The 23,973-nt window shown below is 48.3% G+C and overlaps 8 protein-coding genes across 8 annotated transcripts; 5 read left to right on the top strand and 3 right to left on the bottom strand.

Annotated features, from left to right (window-relative positions):
* Window positions 1–253: 253 nt before the first annotated feature.
* On the bottom strand, window positions 254–2,545 carry N7457_002868 (uncharacterized protein; the record flags this gene model as incomplete). Its single annotated transcript, XM_057173914.1, has 4 exons — window positions 254–516; window positions 568–1,043; window positions 1,122–1,796; window positions 1,851–2,545. 4 exons carry the CDS (start codon window positions 2,543–2,545, stop codon window positions 254–256), a joined length of 2,109 nt encoding a protein of 702 aa, XP_057034065.1.
* A 505-nt stretch (window positions 2,546–3,050) lies between these two features.
* Window positions 3,051–3,318, top strand: N7457_002867 (uncharacterized protein; the record flags this gene model as incomplete). The annotated part of the gene is made up of 2 exons (XM_057173913.1): window positions 3,051–3,169; window positions 3,258–3,318. The coding sequence occupies 2 exons, from the start codon at window positions 3,051–3,053 to the stop codon at window positions 3,316–3,318; spliced, it is 180 nt and encodes a 59-aa protein (XP_057034064.1).
* Window positions 3,319–3,851: 533 nt separating this feature from the next.
* N7457_002866 (acyl--CoA ligase) lies at window positions 3,852–5,759 on the top strand (the record flags this gene model as incomplete). The annotated part of the gene is made up of 5 exons (XM_057173912.1): window positions 3,852–3,944; window positions 4,003–4,140; window positions 4,197–4,631; window positions 4,713–5,137; window positions 5,201–5,759. The coding sequence occupies 5 exons, from the start codon at window positions 3,852–3,854 to the stop codon at window positions 5,757–5,759; spliced, it is 1,650 nt and encodes a 549-aa protein (XP_057034063.1).
* Window positions 5,760–6,449: 690 nt separating this feature from the next.
* On the top strand, window positions 6,450–7,370 carry N7457_002865 (oxygenase MpaB family protein; the record flags this gene model as incomplete). The annotated part of the gene is made up of 1 exon (XM_057173911.1): window positions 6,450–7,370. The coding sequence occupies one exon, from the start codon at window positions 6,450–6,452 to the stop codon at window positions 7,368–7,370; it is 921 nt and encodes a 306-aa protein (XP_057034062.1).
* Window positions 7,371–8,004: 634 nt separating this feature from the next.
* Window positions 8,005–10,870, top strand: N7457_002864 (Zn(II)2Cys6 transcription factor; the record flags this gene model as incomplete). The annotated part of the gene is made up of 6 exons (XM_057173910.1): window positions 8,005–8,156; window positions 8,213–8,663; window positions 8,720–8,800; window positions 8,865–9,493; window positions 9,558–9,746; window positions 9,838–10,870. The coding sequence occupies 6 exons, from the start codon at window positions 8,005–8,007 to the stop codon at window positions 10,868–10,870; spliced, it is 2,535 nt and encodes an 844-aa protein (XP_057034061.1).
* A 2,469-nt stretch (window positions 10,871–13,339) lies between these two features.
* Window positions 13,340–14,387, top strand: N7457_002863 (YoaK family protein; the record flags this gene model as incomplete). The annotated part of the gene is made up of 2 exons (XM_057173909.1): window positions 13,340–13,709; window positions 13,780–14,387. 2 exons carry the CDS (start codon window positions 13,340–13,342, stop codon window positions 14,385–14,387), a joined length of 978 nt encoding a protein of 325 aa, XP_057034060.1.
* A 2,600-nt stretch (window positions 14,388–16,987) lies between these two features.
* On the bottom strand, window positions 16,988–18,294 carry N7457_002862 (oleate delta-12 desaturase; the record flags this gene model as incomplete). The annotated part of the gene is made up of 3 exons (XM_057173908.1): window positions 16,988–17,361; window positions 17,423–18,191; window positions 18,253–18,294. The coding sequence occupies 3 exons, from the start codon at window positions 18,292–18,294 to the stop codon at window positions 16,988–16,990; spliced, it is 1,185 nt and encodes a 394-aa protein (XP_057034059.1).
* A 2,236-nt stretch (window positions 18,295–20,530) lies between these two features.
* On the bottom strand, window positions 20,531–22,461 carry N7457_002861 (putative MFS peptide transporter; the record flags this gene model as incomplete). Its single annotated transcript, XM_057173907.1, has 3 exons — window positions 20,531–21,246; window positions 21,343–22,125; window positions 22,179–22,461. 3 exons carry the CDS (start codon window positions 22,459–22,461, stop codon window positions 20,531–20,533), a joined length of 1,782 nt encoding a protein of 593 aa, XP_057034058.1.
* Between the last annotated feature and the right edge of the window lie 1,512 nt (window positions 22,462–23,973).

Genomic DNA, 23,973 nt, shown 5'->3' with positions numbered 1-23,973 from the left:
ATTCTACCACCGTGGGTATGGTCGTAACTTGTGAAGTGCCTTCCAAAGTTCCATTGAAACCCTTTACCAAGGGAGGAATGTGGAATCAAGAGCAAAACATTCGCCGGTATAATCTTGGGGTATAATTTTTAGTTCTGTTCTATGTTATTATCTCTTCAGGTTTATCTCGGGTCGAATTCTTCCACCTGCGAGAGAGATTATTGACAATTCCATAGATGTAAAATACGCAAAGACAAAAGGCCATATAATCCCATCAAGACTCGGGTATGTCCGGGTTCACAATAGCCTCCTGGACATGCAAAGGGAGAATAAAAGTATTTCCCAGACCTGCCCAATGAAGCGCATCAAGTCTAGCAAGTCCCAGTTTCACAAGTGGAAAGCTTCGACTTTGACATCGCAAAACCTGTAGCCACGAATGCACCAAGTGCTTTCCTCGTATAGCATGTGCCATATTTGGTGCCTGTACCAGCAACAGCATGAGGTAATTTGATATCGTGGCAAACCCAATTCGCGACCCTGCTAATGTCAGTACCCAGATAAACGAGATAGGAGTCACGGTCAGCTTACAGGAATACCAAAAGCCCGTGAAGTCACTAGATGTCAGCCGCCTCGTGAAGTTTACCAGTATAGAGGCGCATTTCTCAGCCGCATGTAGTGTGGCGTCCCCGGTGGCAGACTCATCTGTGATAGCAATCTCGGGTAATGGTTCTATCTCGGGAAGGTCCATGAAGTCCAATATGGATTCATCTACGAGTAGTGGTGAAGTGGCAGACAACTCTTCCAAATCAAAGATCAGTGGTGGCTCAGAGGATCGTGCCATCGGTCTGAGCATTGCGCGGTAAACGTAGACCACGAGCAACAAGTAAGCAAAATGGATCGATGTGGGATATGGGGTAAGACCATTCCCTGATTTGCTCCAGCTAGGGAGCCGAGAGGTTTCCGGAAGCGAGGAATACCAGCCATTCAGCTTTTCTAGCAAGTCACGACCTAACTCGGCCGAAGCGGCAAAGTTTGCGTTCAAGAGTTGGGAGGCTCGGAGGGTGCTAGAAACCAGTTTCAGCGAAAGGTTTCTCCGCCGACGAAAGGAAGAATGGGTACTATATTTGGGATTCAAAACTTACTAAAATGTCTCATGAATCTCTTCGCCGATTCGCGTGAGATTAATGAGATATCGGAATGGAATCTCCGTGTCGCAAGAACTGGTTGAGAATCCTTGACGTGGACCCACTAGAAAGTCGCCTTCGTCCAGTTCACTCACATCCCATTCTGCGGGATGGATGTAGGGTGGACGGCCCATCAGCAAACTACGCCATTTGTCTTCAGCGTAGACAGCCCACCATAGCCGCCGTCGAAGTCGTTTCTCCCACGCCGGTATACCCCACATACGGCATTCTATGTGAAGGCCGAGGGAGCAGGCCAAGCCGACAATTTGGCCGATAAAAGACCATAAGAACGGGGTATCGGCCGTCGATAGGCGAGCCTCATCTCTTGGCTGTTGGTGTGTGTACAGCAAGGCCGCTTGTAAGACGGCCAAGCGGGGGCTGTGTATCTCCTCAGTCACGAGTTCGTAGACCATCCGCCAAAGGCTATCAACCGGGGATGTGTGGTACGTGTGAAGGACACAGAGGTAGTCGTCATGGGCGACAAATGGAAATGAAGATGCATATATAGCCGCAAGCAGGTGCCCAGGAACCTTCTCCAATACTGACAGCTCCGGTAGCTGGTTTGACACCGCGGCCAATCCCAGCTGGGAACGGGAAATTATTGGCAGAGCAGGAAAAATATACTTAACAAACCTGTGATCTTGTTAGTTCTATGAAATTTCTATCTTATGCTGCGAGGTTACTTACAGAGCGACTAGTCTCCTTCCATACTCAGGGGGTACTAGATGATTCAGACGCTCCCGTGTCGCTTCGCCGATCCCAGCCCTCGTCTCATGCTTGATGCTGGCGGTCAGCTCGTCAGCTGAGATCATGAAGTGCACGGGAATTCTCTGTGCTGTGGGCACGCCTCCGGCATTGCGAAAGTGAACCTTGTAGAAATACTTCATGCCGGAATCGTCAAAACAACAATGTCTGAGAAGCCAAGGATCCGATTCAGCGGATGCACCAAACAGCTGAGCATAGCCGCTATCCAATTGATCAATGCTTTGCACAAATTGTGTCGGCGATCTCGCAGGACCTAAAATACCGGAGCCTGGGGATACTCCAGCATTACTTGGATCAAGCCCGAGAGACGGGAAAGGTGATTCGAGGCTTTGAGGTCCACTCCTTGCCAGACTGGATTCACGAGTGAAATTGCTGTCATATGTTTGTGCGACATGTGTATTCTCATCAACACTGGGGACGGCTACGGATGGCAGACTCTCCGAGGCTCGCGGTCTTCTTGGTGGAGGGTTATCGAAGGTACACTCGAGCTTGGCCGATCGGCATCGGTGACAGGGGCCTGCACTCTCGGTTTGGCAGCCTAGCTTGCGCACACGGCATTGATCACATGGGCGCTGACGTTTTGACCGATATGGCCGTACCGAGATGGGTGAATACATTGCTATTCAAATCGGCGAACGTGGAAATCCAGACTAACATGCATTTTATCAGGTCGTCTCAGTGAGGAATTCATCGGCCGACAGAAAGTCAAGGATGGCCGAAGCGAGTGGGCGAAGTAACAGCCCCAGACACATTATAAGCCAGTAACCTGTAGAAGTATGGAAGTTGGCCGAGATTCATCAGGTCCATTAGGTACCAACGTTGTCCTCTGCAGTCCCATTTGCCCAAAGCAAATGACGTCATCCGCCGAACGGCGAACCGGCGAACCACAACACGCCGTAGGGCCATTCTATACAGCCTCATGAACTAGAGTCCGATCTCTCTCTCAGTGAACGTTCCGACAATAATGACAGGAGCTATAAATGTTTAGATTCCCTCAGCTTGAGGTGAAGTGTCCGTCAAAATATATATCTCCGCATTATCGGACAGGAATCAGTTCCGACAATTTGGGCCACGTTCTCCAGCTTCACTTTCTAGATCATTATCAACTGATATCCCCTGAAAATGCCCGAATGTGGAGGCATGAGTCGATACGCGCACCTTAAGGCTGTTTTCACCCGACGTCCTAGCCAAGACACCGAGGTCAAGGAGGATTCGAGGTCCGAAACCACACTGGTACCGGAGTAAGACTACCCCAACCTTGGAAATATGGATAATGCTTAGGTAAAGCGAACTGCTAACCGGACGCAGAGAAACAAATACCCCTGAAAGTTACAAAAAGAGAGACGTTCCCCAGGATTATAATGGTAAGGACTTCGAGACCAAGTTATGAAAATGGAAAGACGGCTAACAGATAGGTAATGCGAATTTCAGTGGCCGATATGTGCTTTGGATCATGTTGTAGAAACAAGTAGATCCAGTTCCAGGTACATTTCTCGAGACAGAAACCTCCCCTATGTCGTACGAACGTGGAATATAGTCTCCTGCCAAACTCCCGGAGGAGCGGGGAAGGGGCACTATCCACGAGAGGGGAAAATGTCATTCTGACCCTAGCTTGCAGGATCGTCATTACATAGTCTGCATATGAATGCATGAATGGTGTTCATTTAAATCGTGGGGGCCTTCGCCTAATGCACTCTCAGTTGCTTGATGAAAGTGGCTGATCCCTCGCTTCCACTGAAGCGGCCGAGTACCGAGCTAAACACATGAGGGGGGTCGACACTGCGGGGACTCAGATATCGCAATCTAGACATTCAAAAGCCCTCAAACTACCCTTTCTCTTCAATCATTTTGAAATAAGGTGATATAACATTGTATCCGGTCCTTCCGCTAGTGCGCACTACTGCCAATCCATCCCCAACCAAGATGATCTTCGAACCTGCAGAGAGGATTGTGCTCCCAACCAAGGATCTAGTGTCTTATATCTTTGATGACCCACCGTATGATCAAGATCAGCCAGTGAGTGCCTAGTGTCGCGATGTCTTAACCTTGTTCCCCCTAGTCTAACTAACGTTAGATCTACGTCGATGTCCACAATCCCCCACGATCGATCTCTTGTAACCAAGCACGAAAGCTCATTCGCCAGCTGATCGCTGGCCTTCGAGCATCTGGTCTCCAACAGGGCGATTGTGTTCTCATCCATTCCTTCAATGATGTCCGGCTTTCCCATGCCCTGGAAATGCAAAGTGGAGTGATGCTAATTTATTTCAGATCAGCTACAGTATTCTGGTACTAGCCATCATCGGAGCCGGAGGAATTTTCACAGGCTCGAATCCATCTTATACTCCGCATGAGCTTGCTCACCATATCAAGGCGTCGCAGAGCAAGTTCGCTTTCTCGGAACCTGAAATTTTGGATTCTCTCTTGAAAGCTGCGGGAGAGGCGGGTGTACCGGAACAGAATATATGGATTTTCGACAATATAGGCCAATCCATCCCAAATGGAATGCGATCATGGAGAGAACTATTGAAAGTCGGAGAGGAAGACTGGGTACGATTCAACAGTCTGAAGACCGCCCAGGATACCACAGCGATGCGACTGTTTAGCAGTGGCACGACTGGGCTGCCCAAAGCCGTTAACATCACACACCACAATCTCATTGCGCAGCATGAACTTGTACACGGCATGGTCACACGTCCTTATTCCGTAAGTTCATCCCCGGAATCAGCTCCGGAGCTTCGACGAACGAAGAGTGTGGTAATCGCTGACACTGACATGTTCGAATAGATTCGCCGCATCATTGCTGTTCCTCTCTTCCATGCATCAGCAGCCCCAGTATCCCATATCTCAACACTGAAGATGGGATCCGCCGCATATATGCTACGACGTTTTGAGCTGGAGACTTACCTCGAAACCGTCGAAAAATACGACGTTACTGATCTTGGTATGGTTCCGCCTATCGTGATCGCAATCCTCATGTCACCCCTGTCCCAAAAGCGGCCATACCTTCAAAAGACCAAAATGGCAGCCTGTGGCGCGGCACCTCTGGATAAGAATGTCCAAGCCCGATTCCGGTCCTTGATGGGCGACAACAGCCCGTTCACCCAAGTATGGGGTATGACTGAAACGTCTTGTATTGCCACCATGTTCCCCCATCCCGAGCATGATGATACGGGCTCCGTTGGTCGGCTTATCCCAAATCTGGAAGCCAAGTAGGTCGCTTGTCTCTCATATGTGTATACTGTTGATGCGTGACTAATATCTACTTCGCTCAGACTTATCGACGAAGAAGGTAATAATATCTCTGCCTTTGGCGTGCGCGGTGAGATCTGCGTCCGGGGTCCAACAGTGACACCCGGGTACTTCAACAACCCAGAGGCCAACGCCGAGTCTTTTGACTCCGAGGGCTGGTTCAAAACGGGTGATATCGCATATTGCGACAAGCGGACTCGAAAATGGTACATTGTCGATCGCCGAAAGGAACTCATTAAGATCCGCGGCTTCCAGGTTGCTCCGCCCGAGATCGAGGCTGTGCTCTTGTCGCATCCGCAGATTGTTGACGCGGCTGTCATTGGGATCACATTCCCCGGTGCGGATATTGAATATCCGCGTGCCTATGTAGTGCGACGACCCGGCGATTCAGGGAAGAATATATCAGAGTCTGAGGTTCAACAATTCGTTCTCAAGAATCTGTCCAAATACAAGGCGCTCACAGGGGGCGTGAAATTTGTTGGCTCGATTGCGCGGAATCCAAGTGGGAAAATTTTGAAAAGGGTTCTGCGTGAGGATGCTAAGAAGGAGATCCAAGCTGGGCTTCTGAAGGCTAAGATCTAAACTGTCCATAGAGTATAGCAGGTGGGATATATTGAAAACATTTTGGAGAACTTCGGTTGGGTATAAATTGAATTGATTGAATATAAGCCGCGACTACTCCTCCATGCCACATGACATAGAAGTCTGAATCCCTTGATGAAGGAAATTTGATCGACAGCCAGCACATTACAACACTTTGTACAGGCCTTCGATATCATTCCTTCTTCAACTCCGGAAAGGAAATCGAAAGAACGACATTTTGCGTGTCTTCTCTCTCGAAACTTCCCGTCTCCCAACCCGACGTCCGTCCTTGGATCAGTTCAATATTGCGTCCGAATAGTAGCGGGCTTGCCAGACTGCAGTTACTATGAGTAGTTGGAATAAGATATGCGATCCACGACGAAGAAGGTGCGATTAAGCCCTGATACTCCCACATTGCGAAGATCCCACATTACCCCATCATACTGATCAGGGCTGCTCAATTACATGTGGACTTTATTCTCCTACTTGTGATTGCTCCGCGGTATGCCGGCTCTCAGTAGTCAAGGCTAGCCCAAGATATCAAGGCCGCAAACGGTAGCGTAGCCTGATGCAGCTCGTGCCGCTCGCTCCGCGGTCTCGACAACATATCATATGAGTATCAGAGTATCAGACGCAGTGTGAATGACAACGTAGGCATCAAAGCAGGTTTATTTGTACAGCTTTCTCGATATGACTGAACTCAAGGCCGAGCCGGGTGCGACCGATGATTCGAATGATATCACCAGACCAACTGAAAAGTTCTCGAAGGAGAGTACCACCGAATTTACTGTAGATTCACAGCTCCTAGATGCGCTGGAAAAACCACAGAAGATACAGCTTGTTGTCCAGGAAGCAATACTGCTAGCCGGAGGTGCAGCCGCCATCTTGCTACAAGTCGCCGAGCCCGGTGTGGCCAAAGGTGTGGACAAGCATAGCAATTTTGCCTATCGCCCTCTTGATCGACTACGAACGACCATGACTTACATCTACTGCATGGCCTTCGGTACTCGAGAAGAAAAGAAAGTTGTGATTGACATGGTACATCGCGCCCATGCTCCAGTGAAAGGACCGGGCTACAACGCCAACGATCCCGCACTTCAACTCTGGGTGGCTGCCACGCTCTATGCCGTCGGTACCGATCTATACCAACAGGCATTTGGCAAAATCGACGAGGAAACCGCGGAGTCACTTTACCGAGAGTATGCTATACTAGCCGTCTCCCTGCGAGTCCTGCCTGGGATGTGGCCTCCTAGCCGAAAGGCATTTTGGGCATACTGGGACTATCAAGTCGCCAACTTGGAAATTTCTCAACATGCGAAGAATGTTGCCAAGGATTTGCTTTATAGCGAACATGCTCCACTGTGGATCCGGGCTGTTCTTCCCCTTGTCCGTCTGACTACCACGGAGATGCTACCCCTACGTATGCGGGAGGCCTATGGACTTCAATCTACAGCCATTTGCCGCGGGGTGAACCGCATCACGGTGGGGGTTACGAAGGCCACATACGCTTTTCTTCCCAAGTTCATTCGGACCTACCCTATGCACTACTACTTGAGAGATATGCGGCGGCGAGTAAAGAAGCTGGAGGAAGCGAAGAAAAAGCATAGTTAGAACCAGGAACGAAGGTACATACTGGGGATGCTATGGATGATGTTAGATCGAGTTGTCTTTCGTTGATGTTGGCTGTGTTCTCTTCATGGATCGTAGCTGAAAAGATTAAGCTTGATTTCTCCGTGATTTTGATGAAGATGATAATACTCTCTCGCATAGTGGTGCAGGATTCATCAAGCCCTCAGATCATAGACGTTCATTCCCCGCATTATATGCGGGGAATGCGGGGAAGCCAAGCTCCGTGGCTGGGCGTCTGTTCCAAGAGAACCCCTGCCTCCTGGAGAATGAGAGGGTCAGAGCATCTTGGTGGGTTTGAATGAGTATTGTACTCCTGCCATATATATCTTCCGTGTCTCAGATGCCAGAATCTTGCCAGTCCAGATGAAGATGGACGCAGAATGACAATAGCTATCTCTCAGACCGTGGTGGAAGTGAGAACCCAAGGCCAAGAAAATAAGGGATTAGCCATATAGGCTACGTGGCGGAATTTGGGATGCGAGTCGGCTTCTTCCCACCTCGGTGGTCTGAGCGCGGATCCCCCAGACCTCAGACCCCAGATCTCAGACCGTAAACCCCGCTCATATCATCCCCACTCCGTCATCCTTCCTCCAGATTTCGGAAGACGGGTATCAAAATGGTACAAAGAATCAGAAGAGCTCCAACGGCCTGTTCCTGGTGTCATCGTCGAAAGGTGCGCTGCGATGCCTTGATTTTTGGCTCTCCGTGTACTCGCTGCCGGCAAGACGGTCGCCGGGAATGTGTGCTTCGAGCTAAAAATCCTAAACCGTGTGGAACCCAATGGGAGGTCTCGATGGAAGCATACAATAACCGATTGATTTTAGGACCCTGAGCTCGGCGGATCAGGTGCCACCCATACGCCAACCCCCAGACTCAAATGACGCGACTGGGAACCGACATAACTTGGGCCAGTTAGGCAGTCATCATTCAGTTACCTCACGCCCCCGGACACAAATTGGTAGCTGGGATCGCCTGGCTAGCAGTACATTATCACATCTTGCCAATGTTTTATATACAGAATACCTCTTCGTCGATTCCCAACAATTGCAAGATCTCCCTTCAGAAGACCTCACATTCCTTGAATCCAAAGACTGCTTGAGCTTGCCGGGACCCGACGCGATCGATGAGTTCATCCGAAAATACTTTAGGTGCATTCATCCAATAGTGCCTATCCTCGATGAGGTTGAGGTCTGGCGCATCTATCGAGACAACCAATCCGCTGGTCCCAAGATATCCCTTTTTGTGTTGCAAGCATTGCTTTTCGCGAGCTGTACGGTAAGAGTTATGTTACTCCTCTCGTGGGTTCCGAGAATGAGACTGAACTATTCTAGCTTGTATCCGTAGAAACATTACGCCAATGCGGATTTAAAGATCAGAGGGATGCAGGCAATCAATTGTACACACGCGCCAAGGTAGGCATTCTTCCAAGTCTGTTTTCAATTTCTTCCCTTCTTCTGTTGATAGGTTCTTATATAGATGCTATTCGAGTTCAAAACAGAAAGGCAATTCCACGCAAATGCACAAGGCGCCATTTTGCTTACACACTACGCATCTGGCCAAGATCCACAGGCCGGAAGCTTCTGGCTTAGAAGGGCTATACAACAGGCGAGGTTGATCGATGCTGAATCTTCCGTGACGCAGGAGAATGTCTCAGTATCTCTTAAAAAACGACTATGGTGGTCAATCCTCCTTCGCGACCGAAGTCTTTCCATCGGGCTGCGTCGACGTCCTCAGATCACCTCAATCAACTTCCATGGATGGAGTGACCACTTGAGCGCAGAGGACTTCTACAAAGAGTTGCGTCAATCCCCGGTGTACGACTATAATACTAAAACGCGACTATTGGCCACTCTCCAGAACCAATGCCAGCTGGCAGTGGTAGTCACAGACCTTGTGTCATTGATTTTCAATCTGCGAAGGACAGCAAGACGATACTTGTCCATGATTGAATATCAGGCCCTGTTGGCGAGGATGAAAAATATCACGAAGTCACTTGACGAATGGAAGCAATCGTCTCATCCTTTAGTTCCACCCACCGATACTTCACGATCCGAAGGAGCTGATGTCATTGCGAGGTTGATGTACATGACATATATGTTTTACTAGTTCGTATTCTCTTCACACTCTTCTCGATTCGTACCTAACGACGGAGTTTACTCCTATTTTTAGTGCAGCACGCATGAGTCTAGCACAATATGCCGCGTTTGTGCTGGAGGAAAACATGTTCTATGCTGGAGACACCTATAACACCTTACTTTTGGATATCAGCAATGACCTGCGAGAGTCGATTGACGGGTTGAGTCTCGTAATGGAGCATTTCAGCGTCAACGCATACACTGATGGTCTTCCATTGAGCGTGTGAGTCCTTCGATTGCCTATGTGTTCTCACAGCAACTGTGTTGATTCCCGACTATTTGAAGCATAGCTAACATGAAACCACGCATGGTAGACTGGTATATCTCAGCATGCCGCTCGTCCTCGCAGCAATCGACTTCAAACTGTCACCTTCTCGCAAGGAGATGGAGATAAGACAAAAGCGGCTAAACTCGCTAAGTCAAATCGTCCGTCACTCAGAGGCACTCTACGATGTCACTGATTGTGTGGCTATCAACACCAACCATGTCTTGCAGCTTGCCTACAAAACGACACAGAATTTATTCTTGAATAGGAAAAGACCACGATCCCTTTTTCCAGAGAGCCCAGTGGGGGATACCGCTTTATCTAGCACACAACCCCAGGCTCATACTCCAGATGGATCGATCTCTTTCAAATTCGACCAGCCGACCAACTGGCAAGATGCATTCATTCAGTGTCCAAGGGCCTATCTTTTGATATCAACATCGGTTGACTACAACTTATCAATCGGCAGACTACCGTCTGCCAGTTGCATTCCTGATATCATCCGCGACCTACCATGCATAGGTGCTATTGGTCGTCTTCCCTGGACATCTGAAATCGTATCTTTTGACTATGGGAACGGGTTTTTACACGAAGCGCAACAACCGAACTACCCCACTAGTGGAAGATATTTCTCTGACAATAGCAGCAATTCAGTGGACGTTATAACGATAGAGAGTGACTCAGAGCAAAGTCATTCCCAGCAGCAGGATGACCCGCTGCCAGAACCATTCCCTGAATATTCTACAATTCCACCTTTGACGGTGGGCGACCAGCTGCGAAATATGAACACAATCACGGAAAACCAGTTCCAAGATACTGCACCGAATTTGGACTTCATGGATTTTGAACATAGCCAAAACATACCTAACCATGTGACGGAATCTTTAACTTTTACTATTCCATTGGGACTCACGGGCCTTGGCTCACAGACAGAGATTCCGCTGGAGCAAACGGTCTTTGAAGACTACGATGCAAGTACCACACTGGCTTCGCCAACTCCTCAAGCAAGCAAGGCGATTGACTCGCTCCTTTTTGACACTTTCTTCCAAGAAGGATTTGAACAAGGCTGGATCGTTTCTTAGGGTAGTGGTTTAAAAATATCCAAAAGTTGCACAGGTCAACACCGTCATTTCGAGAACATAAGCTACATCACGATCCCTAAAACACCCGACCTGGCGGCTGCGTGGAAATGCATTTAGGCGGCAAAAAAAAAAAAACTAAGGTTGGGCCTAGGCACCCATCTACCCTGCAGCCACGGGCGAAACACGAGGCAATGTACCGCGTACTTCGTCTGCACCGTAAACTTGCATTTCCCCGATCATTCCGACCACAGGGAATCAATATTGGGCTTTGCTTGCAGTCCGAACTGACGCAATTGCTTGGCGAAGGCCCATATACTTGGTTTTGTCGGGTGCAGACTGTATCAAGGGCGGAAAAGCCTTGTCCGCCCATGATCGACAACCCCACGCCGAGACATTCCTCCCAAGGTGGCGCAGGCTTAGGCTGATCGCAAAGGAAGTGCTGGGGATAACCCCCGGTCTGGAGCACATGGGTCGTCTTCGAGGCTCAAAGTTGGGATCATCCTTTCGAAGATAAGAACTTGACACACAGCTGTTGGCCAACGAGAATCCACAAAGATCACCCCCTTACGTCTGCACATTGTTCGATGGCGAATCTGAAACTATCTCTTCAACCACCCAGTCCTGGCTCTCTAACTTCGTATGTTACATTCGAATGTTCCTAACCACCTACCTGGTACGGAGTACTCACGGAGCAATCTGTACGCAATTGAAAACGTTATACTCAATCGTGACGACGTATGCTATAAGTAGGCTGCTCAAATGAGTACCCCTGTTAATTCCATTTCTAGGAAGGCAGAGGAGCGGGTCTATCGATGTTGTAGTATGAGGTCTTCACCCCCATCCATGCTCTATGATCATGTGGTGATGTCACGTCGAAAGCGTGATAGACGGGTTAACCGTGGATAAAACCCAAGATCGCAACCATGGAAGGATTATCTGATTGACATGGCCAATGGGCGGATGGCTAGATGCTTGCCTGAACAATGAACCAGCCTGATGATCCCTTGGCATATGTCGGGTTGGCGACTTCAGCAGAACGATTAACCTCGCCGAGACCGAAACCACCGAGAGCGTGACAAGGAACACGACACTCGGCCCTTGGCAGTTATTGCTTTTCCCATAATCTTCTTGACATTGAGCCCGAAGGCTAGTTTGATTTTGATTTTGATTTTTCTGTCGCGTCTCGCAAGATCAATCCCGCGATGATTGGGACGATCGAGTGTGGCAGGTGAAGACCATGTAATTTTGCATTTGGGCCTATACTCATCTACTGATCGACATGCTCATTTTCAAGGAGCCGAGTGCCAAGATGCCCCCCCGTCAGGGTGAAGAGCCTAACTGCTAGTCAACGTAGTCCACGCCAAGAACCAGGATTTGAGGCTGTGTGGTCGGAAGTTCGCCGTTGGCATAGATAAGTCTAGCGATGAACCATTGACGCCGCTGGAGATCTTTCTTGGAGACTAGTCTTACTGCAGTGACCCCGGAAGAGACTAGTGTCTGTGGATGCGTCGATCCCCTTGGCGAAGAAAGTACCAAGATTCAGGGGCCAGAACAGGCGGTGTTGTCCAAGACGCCATCTCAGCCCAAGTGGCTACATGCATATCGGCACATCAATCATACGAACACATGGACAGCGGCGAATGACATTTCCGACTCCGTACAAATCAACGTGTCCCAAATTTCAATTCGGTCGCTTTCCGCTCGCTGATTCTGCAGAGTTGGGCCAATCACGCCGTCGAAAGCATAACCATGCCGCCAAGGAATAATGTGAGTTCATGCTGCGGATCGGTGGTTGGGAACGGAGAAGCCTAGCAATCGGCTCCTGACACAATCCACGGAGCCATGCTGAACCATGCTAAGCCATGCTAAAGACTGGGTCTCCGAGCGGAGGGGCTTCCGAGGTCCCAATTTTAGTTTGATTTTTAATAGAGTCTGGGGAGGCATTACGCATGCAGCGAGGATTCTCATCCCGCCAAGGTTATGCCGAGATTCTACTAGCATGGGATCTGTGAGATCAATCGATTGCTGTACGGGTATTGACAGCGATTGACTCGCTTATTCAAATTGCTGATTTGGTTTGCACGGGGGATACTGGCCATGGGAAGGATGGTGGTTGCATGTCTAGGGTGTGTGTGGAATGGGAAGCGGTCGATATAGATTTAGTTCGGCTTCCACAGTACTCGGCAGTGTAACCTGTACACGAGAGATGTAGGGACAAGGCAAGTATCGGTGTTTCAAGTCATCGGGGGATTCTCTTATCTCTCTTGGCAAGCATCCTTCCCATCCATGTCATAGAGAGGATCGGAATGGATACGAAAAATGGGGCATTCTTAAAGAGGCGCAGATCCGGTGTGTCGGTTCTATACATCTCAAAAATCTACTTCTTTCTACCTTGACAGTCCCAGAGTAGATCCACAGATTCTTTTATAATCTCCCATCGGACATATATATATTCCCTTTAATCACATCATGCATCCCCGGCCCCTTTCCCCATCAGGAGATATAGAGCCATTCACATCACCGCCGCCCCGCAACGTCCCTGAAGACTATCCCAACTATCAGAAAGACCTCAATGCGGTCAACTTTCGTTTGGAACGGCCCGATGAAGAAGTAAAATATATGCCCGGCATTTGGTCTGCCGCAGCAAGCACAGCAGTGTCTGTCTGCAATGCCCAGACTTCAGAGGATGACACAGTGCTCTCAACCCTGTCCCGCCACTTCCGCGCAGACATAAACACCACACATACCGATATCATCCTTATAATATGTTGCTTTGTGGGTGGTTTAGTGGATGGGTTATCATACAATGCATGGGGAAGTTTCTCGAGTATGCAGACAGGTATGTACATCTGAATATCACCCAATATGCACAATTGTCAACCACATGGCACTAACAGTAAATTAAATAGGAAACACCGTCTTCCTCGCCTTAGGTGTCTCCGGCCAACCTGCATATCCCGCCTATCTCTGGGCGAAGTCATTGATTGCCATCTCCGTCTTCATGGCCAGTAATATATTCTTCATCAATCTCCATCGGCTATTGAGTCCACGACGCCGCTCAACAATGATCCTCTCATTCAGCATTCAAACCACCGCCCTCCTGGCTACAGCAATCCTCATTCAACTCAGCGTCATCACACCCAAGCCAGAGGACCCCCGCGCCCCAATCGAATGGATGCAAATCCTGCCCATCTCCCTCCTTGCCTTCCAAGCAGGAGGTCAAATCTGTGCATCTCGCATCCTAGCACTAGATGAGATCCCCACCGTGGTTGTAACCACGCTAATCTGCGATCTCCTCGTTGATCCAAAGCTCACTGCCAAAAATAACCCGAAGCGCAACCGTCGCGCAGGGGCTTTCCTGGCACTTTTCTTCGGTGCTATGACTGCGGGTGGATTGTCCAAGACTACGGTTATGTCTTCCAGTATCTGGCTTGCCATGGGGCTGAAGTTGATCATTACCCTTGGGTGGGTGATTTGGAGACAGGAGGGGAGGGGAAAGAGTGTCTCGGAGGTGTGATGAAAGCTGGTTGTTTATTTATGTGTTATGATAGGATGCATGTACACGAACCTATGCATCATTAGTTCACGATACTTAATCTTGTTGACTATCTCGCAACGATTTAAATTACTATCTATGTAGTAGGGAAGAACCCAGTAAGAGCAAGCAATACGTAGTTGTAGTTGGCCAACAGGGCCCACTCACAGATATCGGATCTTGTTGGGACCTCTATGGGTGCCTGGGAAGTCAGACATCCTCTCCTTCTAGTAGATACCTCCCAGGTAGGTAGTCCAGATAGTGAGAATCACACGTCCTCACAGATCTAAATGACGCAGGAATGACGGGTAATATCGCTATTGACCTTGTGTTATTAAGTGATACCTTCTTCCACTTCTCTTCGACGCGCGTGAATCTGCAACACATCCCCCGGCCACAGTGCTCTATAATGAAAGATTCCCTCTACCAAATCGTTACGTGAGGTATTAGAAACTTAGAATAGTATGACTGGAATGGCCTTGATGCCTGGGTCGGGGAAGTCTATATCATCTCCGGCAGCTGCATGGCCGTGCGTATATGCCGAGTCGTGGTTACCCGTTTGGGATTCTCAGACCGTAACTTCGTCTTTCAGACCGCCTCAACCATGTGACCCCATGTGCATAAGTTTGACTGAACTTCCGATGAGCTGTCCAATCTTGTTCCGCCTTTCTTTCATCACCTTCGACTCGATCCTCAGTGGTCCTCTTGCAAATTTGGAATTCTTATTTATAGTTACCCGTGACCGGCATTTTCTCTCACCGAATATAGAATTTAAAACTTGCTTCGGGTACTTGATGACCACGTGGGCTAAGCAATTGAAGTAGAAATCCAAGACTGTGTCATCAATCGGCTAAAACTTCTCTATCAACGTCCACTCCCGCCGCGTGCGCGATTCCCGACAGGGTTGAATCCATATAAAGAACCAGAGCGATGCGATCTTGATCCAAACCTGGAAGCAATGAGGATTAGAGAAGAAATATGGGAAATTCTCATGTTAGTATCGAGGTTGCCCGACTTGGTATTCGGGTTTCGTATGGACCCTGCTTCGCCATGAACAAGTGAGATTCATGCATGGCATGGAAGCACGGGAGGCCCGTGAGATTATGCAGCCATATCGAGTGCAATCTAGGGGCGAAGGCCATGTTGCTATAAAATGCGCTCTCAACGCACTGAGCTGAATTAATTGAGAGGTCCGGCAGTACCAAGAACCACAGTCATATGATAGCGGGAGACTTGGAGGAATACATGATTCTGTACCATGCCAGGTAGCCAATCGATGCACATCTCTCCAGTTTTCCGTTATTGGAGACATTGATTCCGATCAGTAGCCACGGGCTAAAATGTCAGATGGGACCACAAAGAAAGCTCACGAATGCGGATCTTTTGGAGTCCTGCGAGGAGACCATTGACCATATCACATTCATCCACACGATTGAGGAGAAAGGGTATCTAGTCGAGCCCAAGGTCATGAAAATCATAGTCAACAACAGCCAGGTGGAGAAGAAACTTTATAATGCAAGCGTAACGCATTTACCAAGGTGTCACTTACGGCACCTGCACATTTCCATGCCGATAAGGTGAGCAATTTCAAAATAACAATCTCATATCAAAGACGAATCTTGATATGCGAATCAGAAATGATCAAGTTGGCATCATCTCTCTCCATGCCCTATGGATGCACTTGAGGAGATCCATCGAGCTGATCTGTGTTTCAGTGGAACAATCGTTCATTCTCAGATCGGTGAGTTGTGCCACAGCCCACCACCCGTTAGAATAGATGACGGTTGACAGTTCGGTAGATCTATGAAGTATTGTAAATGGAACCCTTGTAGTGCTTATGGGCTGTGCTTCCTTTGGTGTCCAGGATATTTCCTCAATCTAATATAAAACCTGGGGAGATCAGCCAACATCAATGTGTGACCTTAAAGACTACTGTTTGGGGTCAGCTGACTCCTCTTTGCTCGTCTTGCCATAAGAAGCTCTCTCTCTCTCTCTCTCTTAGAGAGTTTCCTGCCCTTCTTCCTTGCTCTATCAGACGAATGCAGGATTTTCAGTCCCCCCCTCTCTCTCAGTAGCGTAGAGTCTGGTCCTGCTTCTCAACTTCATGTGAACGTGCCCTATGCGTAATCTCGAACATTGTATGATGCACAGTTAGAATATTGCATAGTGACAGCTACACTAGTTGGCAATGAAGGAATAATCTCTGTCGAAATCGGAGATATTGGATGCTTGACAGCACCGGAATGAGGCTATAGAATACTGGAAGGGATGACGGCGGTGGCGAAGGGGGTATTTAAGCTTATCTAGACTCATGGTTTCAGCTGCAGCAAAGAGAAGTCTATGATAAGGCCAATTGTTTCTGCTACTAAGGGCAAAATTGTTCTAGTCGATGATCGCATGGTTGCATGATCAGAGTAGGAGTGATTGGAAGTATTTGAACATAATATGTAAATGCGTATATTTTTGACCATCATAGAGCGAAGAAACACACCATCGCTCGCCAAAACATTTTGTGGACCAAACTCTATAACCGAAATCTAGTCTATAGTTCTATATTTCTATAGTACTCAGGAGTGGCGTTCTCATTTGCTCTCCTCGGGCATGACGAAGTGCAAAACACCAGACTGGCCGCTGGCCAGACCCTTGCTCTCGGAAACGTAAATGCACTTGCGGAAGGTCATCATCAGAGAGTACAGGAAGCTCTCGTCCTTCTGCTCGTGGTAGTTGTTACCGAGCAAGGGCTGGATAGCCTTGGTGGCCTGCTCAGCCTTGTAGAAAGGAATGCGGCTGAACAGGTGGTGGATGACGTGGTAGTCGATAATCTCGTGGAAGAAGTGACGACCAATGAAGCCGGTGGTGCGGTCAATGGTAGCCAGGGCACCCTTGGTGTAAGTCCAGGCCTCAGCGGTGTAGTGGGGAACCTCGGGGTGAGTGTGCTGAAGGTAAGTGATAGCAACTATAGATTTGGTTAGTTTTCTTATTCCATGCTAGTTGAAAAGTGGGGATGAGGGACGTACTCAACCAGTGGTGAACCCAGAGGTAAGGAACGACGTAGAGGAAGAACACGTTCCAGGCGCCAATGATGGTACCGGTGTAGTAGACAATGGAGCCCATGATCAGAAGTCCGAGATCAGTCAAAGCAATGAGCTTCCACTGGGCAGGGGTGAACAGAGCGCTGGAGGGGTTGAAGTGGCTGGCCTTCTCAATTCCGCCCTTGCCTTCGGGGCCACTCTTGACACCGGCAGTCACATTCAGGAAGAGGTACAACTGCCATCCGAGCAGCTGGTGACCAATGAGCTGGATGAAGGAAACAATAGGGGTTTCCTCGGCAAGGTGCTTCAGCTGCTCAATGGAGACATTGCGCTTGGTAGCCAACTCATCCTCGGTCCAGGGAACAAAGACAGTGTCCTTCTCCATGTGACCGGTGTAGCGGTGGTGACGGGCATGGGTGATCTTCCATGAGAAGTATGGGACCATGAGGAAAGAGTGAGCGGCCCATCCAATGAAATCATTGATGCGTGTGTGCTTGGAGAAGGCACCGTGACCGCACTCGTGAGCAAGAATCCAAATTCCGGTTCCGACACATCCTTGGAGGAAACCGTAGGCAGCCCAGGCGACAATGCGCAGAGGCAATGAAGGGAGCAGGTGGATGTGGAGGGCACCATAGATCAGAACTGAACAGTAGATGATGTCCCGGAGGAGGTAGAGGAGAGAGGTTGCGAGGGAGGATTCAAAACATTCTTTCGGGATTGCGTCTTTGAGATCCTTCAAGGTGGGAACTTCGTGCTGTGAAAGTCAAGGATTAGCATAGGTAGACCGAATGGGTGTTCATGTGGTGTATGTGTACCTCTTGGGCCTGCTTAACAGGCTGCCTTTGTGTCACTGCCATTTCGAAGCTGTGAATCCGAAGCAATTGGGACGAGAGAAGAGTTCGGGACTGGAGATATTTTTATTTCTCTCTTTTTTTTTTTCTCCGCCCCTTCGCCCCCGTGAAAATATCCCCTAGGCTCAAAAGGAAAGGAGCTCTAGATTTTCGGGACTCCAAACCATTGACCAATCCCCTTTTTCCAATTGTTTTCCAGAAAACTGTCAAATTGGGAGCACTGACAGGGGACATGCATTCCCATTGGCCCATCGCGTCTCGAGTGGAGGAGATTGATCCATGGATCCACCTGCGCTAGCCTCTTTATTCTTTATTTCTTTTATTTCTTTTATTTTTTTTCAACGTTTCGGGGGCCCAACGGATTCTGGTCCATTGCACTGCCTTTCGACCGTGAACCCGGACAATTGTAAGGTATCACACCAGATACACCCATTCTCAGGACAAATCCAACTCACATTGAACCCCTACTATCATATAATACAAGTCTTCACCCGCGTTGCCTTTCCATATTTGTGTGCGGCGTTTGCATTATCCACAGCGCGGGAAGATTCCTACCCCTTTTCAAGACAATATAGGCCCACCAATAAACAAAGGTTGAGAGAAAAAAACCCTAAATATCGCCTTGGCGATTATTATCGTGTCCCTGGCGGCACTACTCCGTACATATCAGGGGGTCGCTCACGCGCCGGGCCGTGTTCGCAACATACATACTCCGTACATACTTAGGCGCCTGTGATTATCGAACATATGCTTGGGTTAGATAGGCAATACGCAGATCAGACAGGATCGCTTATGGAGTATGCTCAATTATTCACATGCAATCACGCTCTGGCCTTTGAAGGGATTGCTTTCCTATCATCTATTTGACCTTATTCGGTCCTTGGCTGGTCTTGGCTTAAGAGAAGCCAAACACTCGTTCAATCACCACTAAGTATACACAGCGCATCGTACCAATGAGGATTTGTGCTGAGTCGCTTGGACTGCAACTATATGTTCAAACAACACTTTGTCCGGAGCAGATAGCTCACAAACTCCGAAAAAAAAAATCTCCCCATCGGTGATCGATGCTCTAAAAATAAAGGGGGAAAAAGGATAAAAAAAGGAAATCCTGGAACTTCCCAAAATAAAAAAATCTCCGAGTGAGGCTGCAAGGGACATTCAAATGCTTAACCTCTCTATAATCCAGGCAAGGTGTTCTGAGATTGCCTCTTTAGTAAAATTAGAGTTTTTCGATTAAGTTGCCGCGACCTCGGTGAAAACCGGGCACGTGATGGCACTATCCTGCCGCCTTCACTCCCTTCGGACAACGCTCGGGATGTTCGTTGGCAAACAATCTCAACGTCCATCTGGGGTTGGTTGAACAGCGCCCCACAACCCCATAACGCACCAACCCGAATCACCTGGTGGATGCACATTTTCGCCATCCCGTTCGCCATCCCGTTCGCCTTAGCCGAACTCCCATTCACACGAGCCCTCGAGTACTCCGGATTCTTTCCATGACTTGTATCCGTAGGTTTGCCGAGCCAAGGGGTTCGCCGTTGGGTATCCGGGAGATTTGCCACATACGCCGCGGGAGATCTCATTCCACGGAGTTGCAACAGATCCACCAAACTGCAACGGTTGATGCACATCGGGTACGAGCGTTGTTTAGTGGGTCCCGGGTGGTCTTCCACATGCCTCGAGATTGCCAATGTGTCTTCTCTCACCGGTTGGTTCTATCACATGTTTGGACTCGCGCTATGCCAGAATCATGCTTACCCAGCCTCGGACAATGTGCAATTGTTCCATTTTCAATCCTACTCGCTTATTCTGAATTAGGCGTTTGAAATATCAAACTCGGCCTAATTGAAATATGGAAAGTGAGCCGGTTGAGTTTGAGAGATAAGATGATTAAGATCACTGGTCTACAACACACCCCCTCTACGCCGCCTTCAGATTGACGACGGAGATTTATCTCAGTATTGGGAAATCTTCCGGACTTACGTAGTGGTTATAACTCGGAATTCTTCTTTATTCATATTCTAGTTGTCAATATGTTGATCGGGATACAGCTACTACACATGTATCAAGTTTTCACGAAAAGAATTGCTTAAAAATGAAATAACCATACATTATATTGAGATATCAAAGATAACTAGGGGTGCCTTGAAGGAGCAAAAAGGCCCGGTAAATCCCTAGATAGCAAGGCCTTCAACTTATTCATACCACAACGAACGGACGGACTAGACCGAAACCCTGGAGATCAGATGTTCATCGCAGATTTCACTGGAGGCCCTCCGTTGCTTTCCACCTCGCTCTCGGAGTGATAAATTCCATCTTTTTCCTCAAAATTACCGTTGAGCTTTCTGAACCTCAACCAGAAAATAACTGTCTGTAGACCCAGTGCAACTGTGGGTGCGCCCCAAATCCACAACAGCCAGGGATCTTTTGTGACTGGGATCAAGATCTCACCCAGCGCACTGGACAGGGCATTCATAAATAGGAAAATCGCCACAACCACTCCTTTCATACTCGCCGGCGACCTCGCATATGCCAGTTGGTATGCAGTAACGTTGGAAAAGCATTCGCTCAGAGCCCCAAGAACAGTATTCGGTAGCTGCCACCAGATACTGATCGGGGCCACCTTGGCGCACGTCGAGGCATGATACCCACATGGCGATAGCGTGTAGACTTTCCATTGCACCAGAGTGCCAGCGAGACTGGATAACATCGCGAGGACAAATCCGAATGTGATGCGGGTGATGGGGCCAATGCGGATTCTGTAACGATCTAGAGTCGGATAAAGCACCCAAGTCAAGAACGGGATGAATACGATGATGGTCAGTGCGTTGAAGTTGTTGAGTAGGTCATTGGGGGCTCCATTGGTGACCATGGCTGCACCTTGATTCGTTCCAACTGAGCCTATACCCCCTAGGTTGAGATACCAGATGGGGAAAAACAGGAAGATATCGCAAGCACCTGGTTTGAAATGAGTCAGTTGCTGATGCCAAACAGCGAAACTACACGCCACAGTGCGCTCTTAGATATGTGCAGAGTGATATTTGATAGACTAACCGAGAGCCCTAGCAACATCATTCACCGCATCGTTAGTCCAGTCCGCCGTGATGCCGATGCTGCGAAGATTGTCTGGTTTTGCCACCTCCCAGAAGCCTTTGCGCCATATCTGACACTTGTTCAGCTTGAGTGCGATTGCTATGATCTGCAGCGCTCTGGTAAGTTCGGATCCCCCACTGGGCGGTTCTTTATGTATTCTTTTGCGTATTGCCAGAAGAACGATGGGCAGAAGCATATAAATGATCGCCGTCAACAGAAAAGCCAGCCAGTACCCGACATACTTCTCCGAATATGTAGTAGCCAGCGTGAAGAAGGCACCGATATTGATGACGCCGTAAAAGATCAGCATAATTCGTGTACCAGTGGCTTCTGGGTCGACTATAACTTTTTCACCGGACTTGAGCAGCTTAGTGTATGGGTTCTTCTGCCGGTTTTGATCGAGTAGAAGGGGTGCAACATTTGGTTTGAAAATCCCAGCACCGACGGCCAATACCAACAGCCCAATGATGAAGGGAGGAGCGGCATTGGGCGGTCCTTTCTGAAGAATCGCGGGAATGGCACCGATGATTTGAATGACATGGGCGATACCACAAATGACCACCCCGACCATGATAGCCTTGTACCGACCCACGTAGACGTCGGCCCACCAGCCTCCAAAGATGGGGGTCACGTAGGCCAGAAACAGGAATAGCAATGACAATGCGGAGCTTGCTTGGAGTCCCATCCCCAGCGCGCCTGCTGTTTCCTGGGTCCCTTGTGGAGTAGCCCCTGCTCCATTGCCACCTGTTTATGTCTCCAGTCAGTTCTGACCACTTCTTAAAAGAGAGTCACCGTACCTTTGGGAAGTGGGAACTGTACAAAGTTCGCAACAACGGACTTGACTCCATAAAACGAGGCCCTTTCAGCGAATTCAACGAAACAGAGCGAAAACGAGACAAGAGGCAGGCTGGCTGCAACTCGACGCAGCGTCTGGTCCTCGTGCTCGGTGGGAAGGGGATATTTATCATCGAGTGAGCTGGCTGTGATTTCAGACGCGTCGTTTTTTATTTTCTCTTCATCGTCCAGGGGATTGGCGGTTGGCTCCATTGATTCCTGGCGGGTTGGACAAGCATCACCCATGTTTACCGCTTCATCAGTGGCTGTTGCAAATGACTGTGTACGCATTGGGCTTTCGTTGAAAGTAGGCTGATGATAGCAATCGAAAGCGAGATATGCGAAGGTCCTTCGTGGATGAAGGAAAGAAGAGACCCTTATGTATGACGCTGTCTCACCATGGCACTGATCTTGCTCAGGTGATTGGATTAGCTGAGTCAAAGCAAAAGTAGCCCTACAATCCACTAACAATCAATTCACGAATGTAGAAAGACCGTATCACCTAGCCAGGGCTGGGCATAGATGTTGTCAAACTACTTACTTTCGCATCACTGGCATTGTCGAAATATGACTGGTAGCCTGATATCGGAACCCATGGGCCGAGTTTGGCGCTTGAGGGCACATTGCGGTTTGGACATGTTCGCACGCCAAATTGACCGAGAGAATATCCCTCAAAGGGTATGTGACACCAGAGGATTTGGGTACGTCGATCAGCCAATAGGTGGTAAATACAACATTTCTCTACTTGCCTGGTTGGTAGCTCTCCCTTAGATAGCCTCATTAATCGTGGATCGGTTCTTTGAGTGACAATCTGACAGCCAGGAAATTACACCTCCGTTCAATGGTTGACTTAGTGATGTGATTGGGTTTAATTTGATGTGATTTATCCTATCCCAGTCGAACACGACTATAGCACGGAATTTGACCATTCTATTTTCACTACCAGACCTCGGTTTGATTCACAGTACAACTCGTGGATGAAAGGCTGTCTACGGCCATCTACCAATACGGGTGGGCTTTTGTTTAGAGTCAGGTGACTCCTCCTTCCTCGCCGTGCTATAAGAAGCTCCTTCTTCTAGATAGTTTCCTTCCCTTCTTCTCTTCCGTAGACGAATATAGGATTTTTAGTCTCTCTCTCTTCTTGTAGCGTAGAGTCTAGTCCTATCTATTAGGTTATGAGCACCTTATTTCGCATATCTTGTGATCTTACGGTCTATATGCACCCCTTCTGCTAGCTTCGTCTACTAGTAATTTTTTTAGTTAATAATAAGCTTTTCGCTAAGTCGACAACCCCTCTTTTCTACTAATAATAAGCTTTTCGCTAAGTCGGTATCTCTTTTCTACTAATAATAAGCTTTTCGCTAAGTCGGTATCTCTTTCTCGTTAATAATAAGCTCCTACTAAGTCGACATTTTTTACTCTCGACGATAAGCCTTTATACTAAGTCGATAGTCTTTATATATTAATAGTAAGTTTTTCTACTAGATTAACGACTTTATCTTCTTTCTATTAATTATATCGCCTTCCCCGTTATATAATTATTCTTTTATTATTAATAATAAGCCTCCTAGCTAAGTCTATAATATAGATCTCCTTAAGGCCACTTCTAATAAGGAAAAGGAGTTCCGTATTTCTAAAGTTATTATTAAGCTTAAGGGTAAGAGTAACTTCTCGGTATAGAAATTTAATATTCTTAAGGCTCTTAGGACTATTAACTCCGGTTATATTTTATTTCTTAAAGGGTCTATTCCTAAACTT

This window comes from Penicillium paradoxum, assembly GCF_028828445.1.
Source record: "Penicillium paradoxum strain IBT 22861 chromosome Unknown utg000003l_segment0_segment0, whole genome shotgun sequence".
In the NCBI taxonomy this organism is placed as follows: Eukaryota; Fungi; Ascomycota; class Eurotiomycetes; order Eurotiales; family Aspergillaceae; genus Penicillium; species Penicillium paradoxum.
Note: the sequence above shows the minus strand (reverse complement) of the source record. Positions and strands in the feature narration are given on the sequence as shown.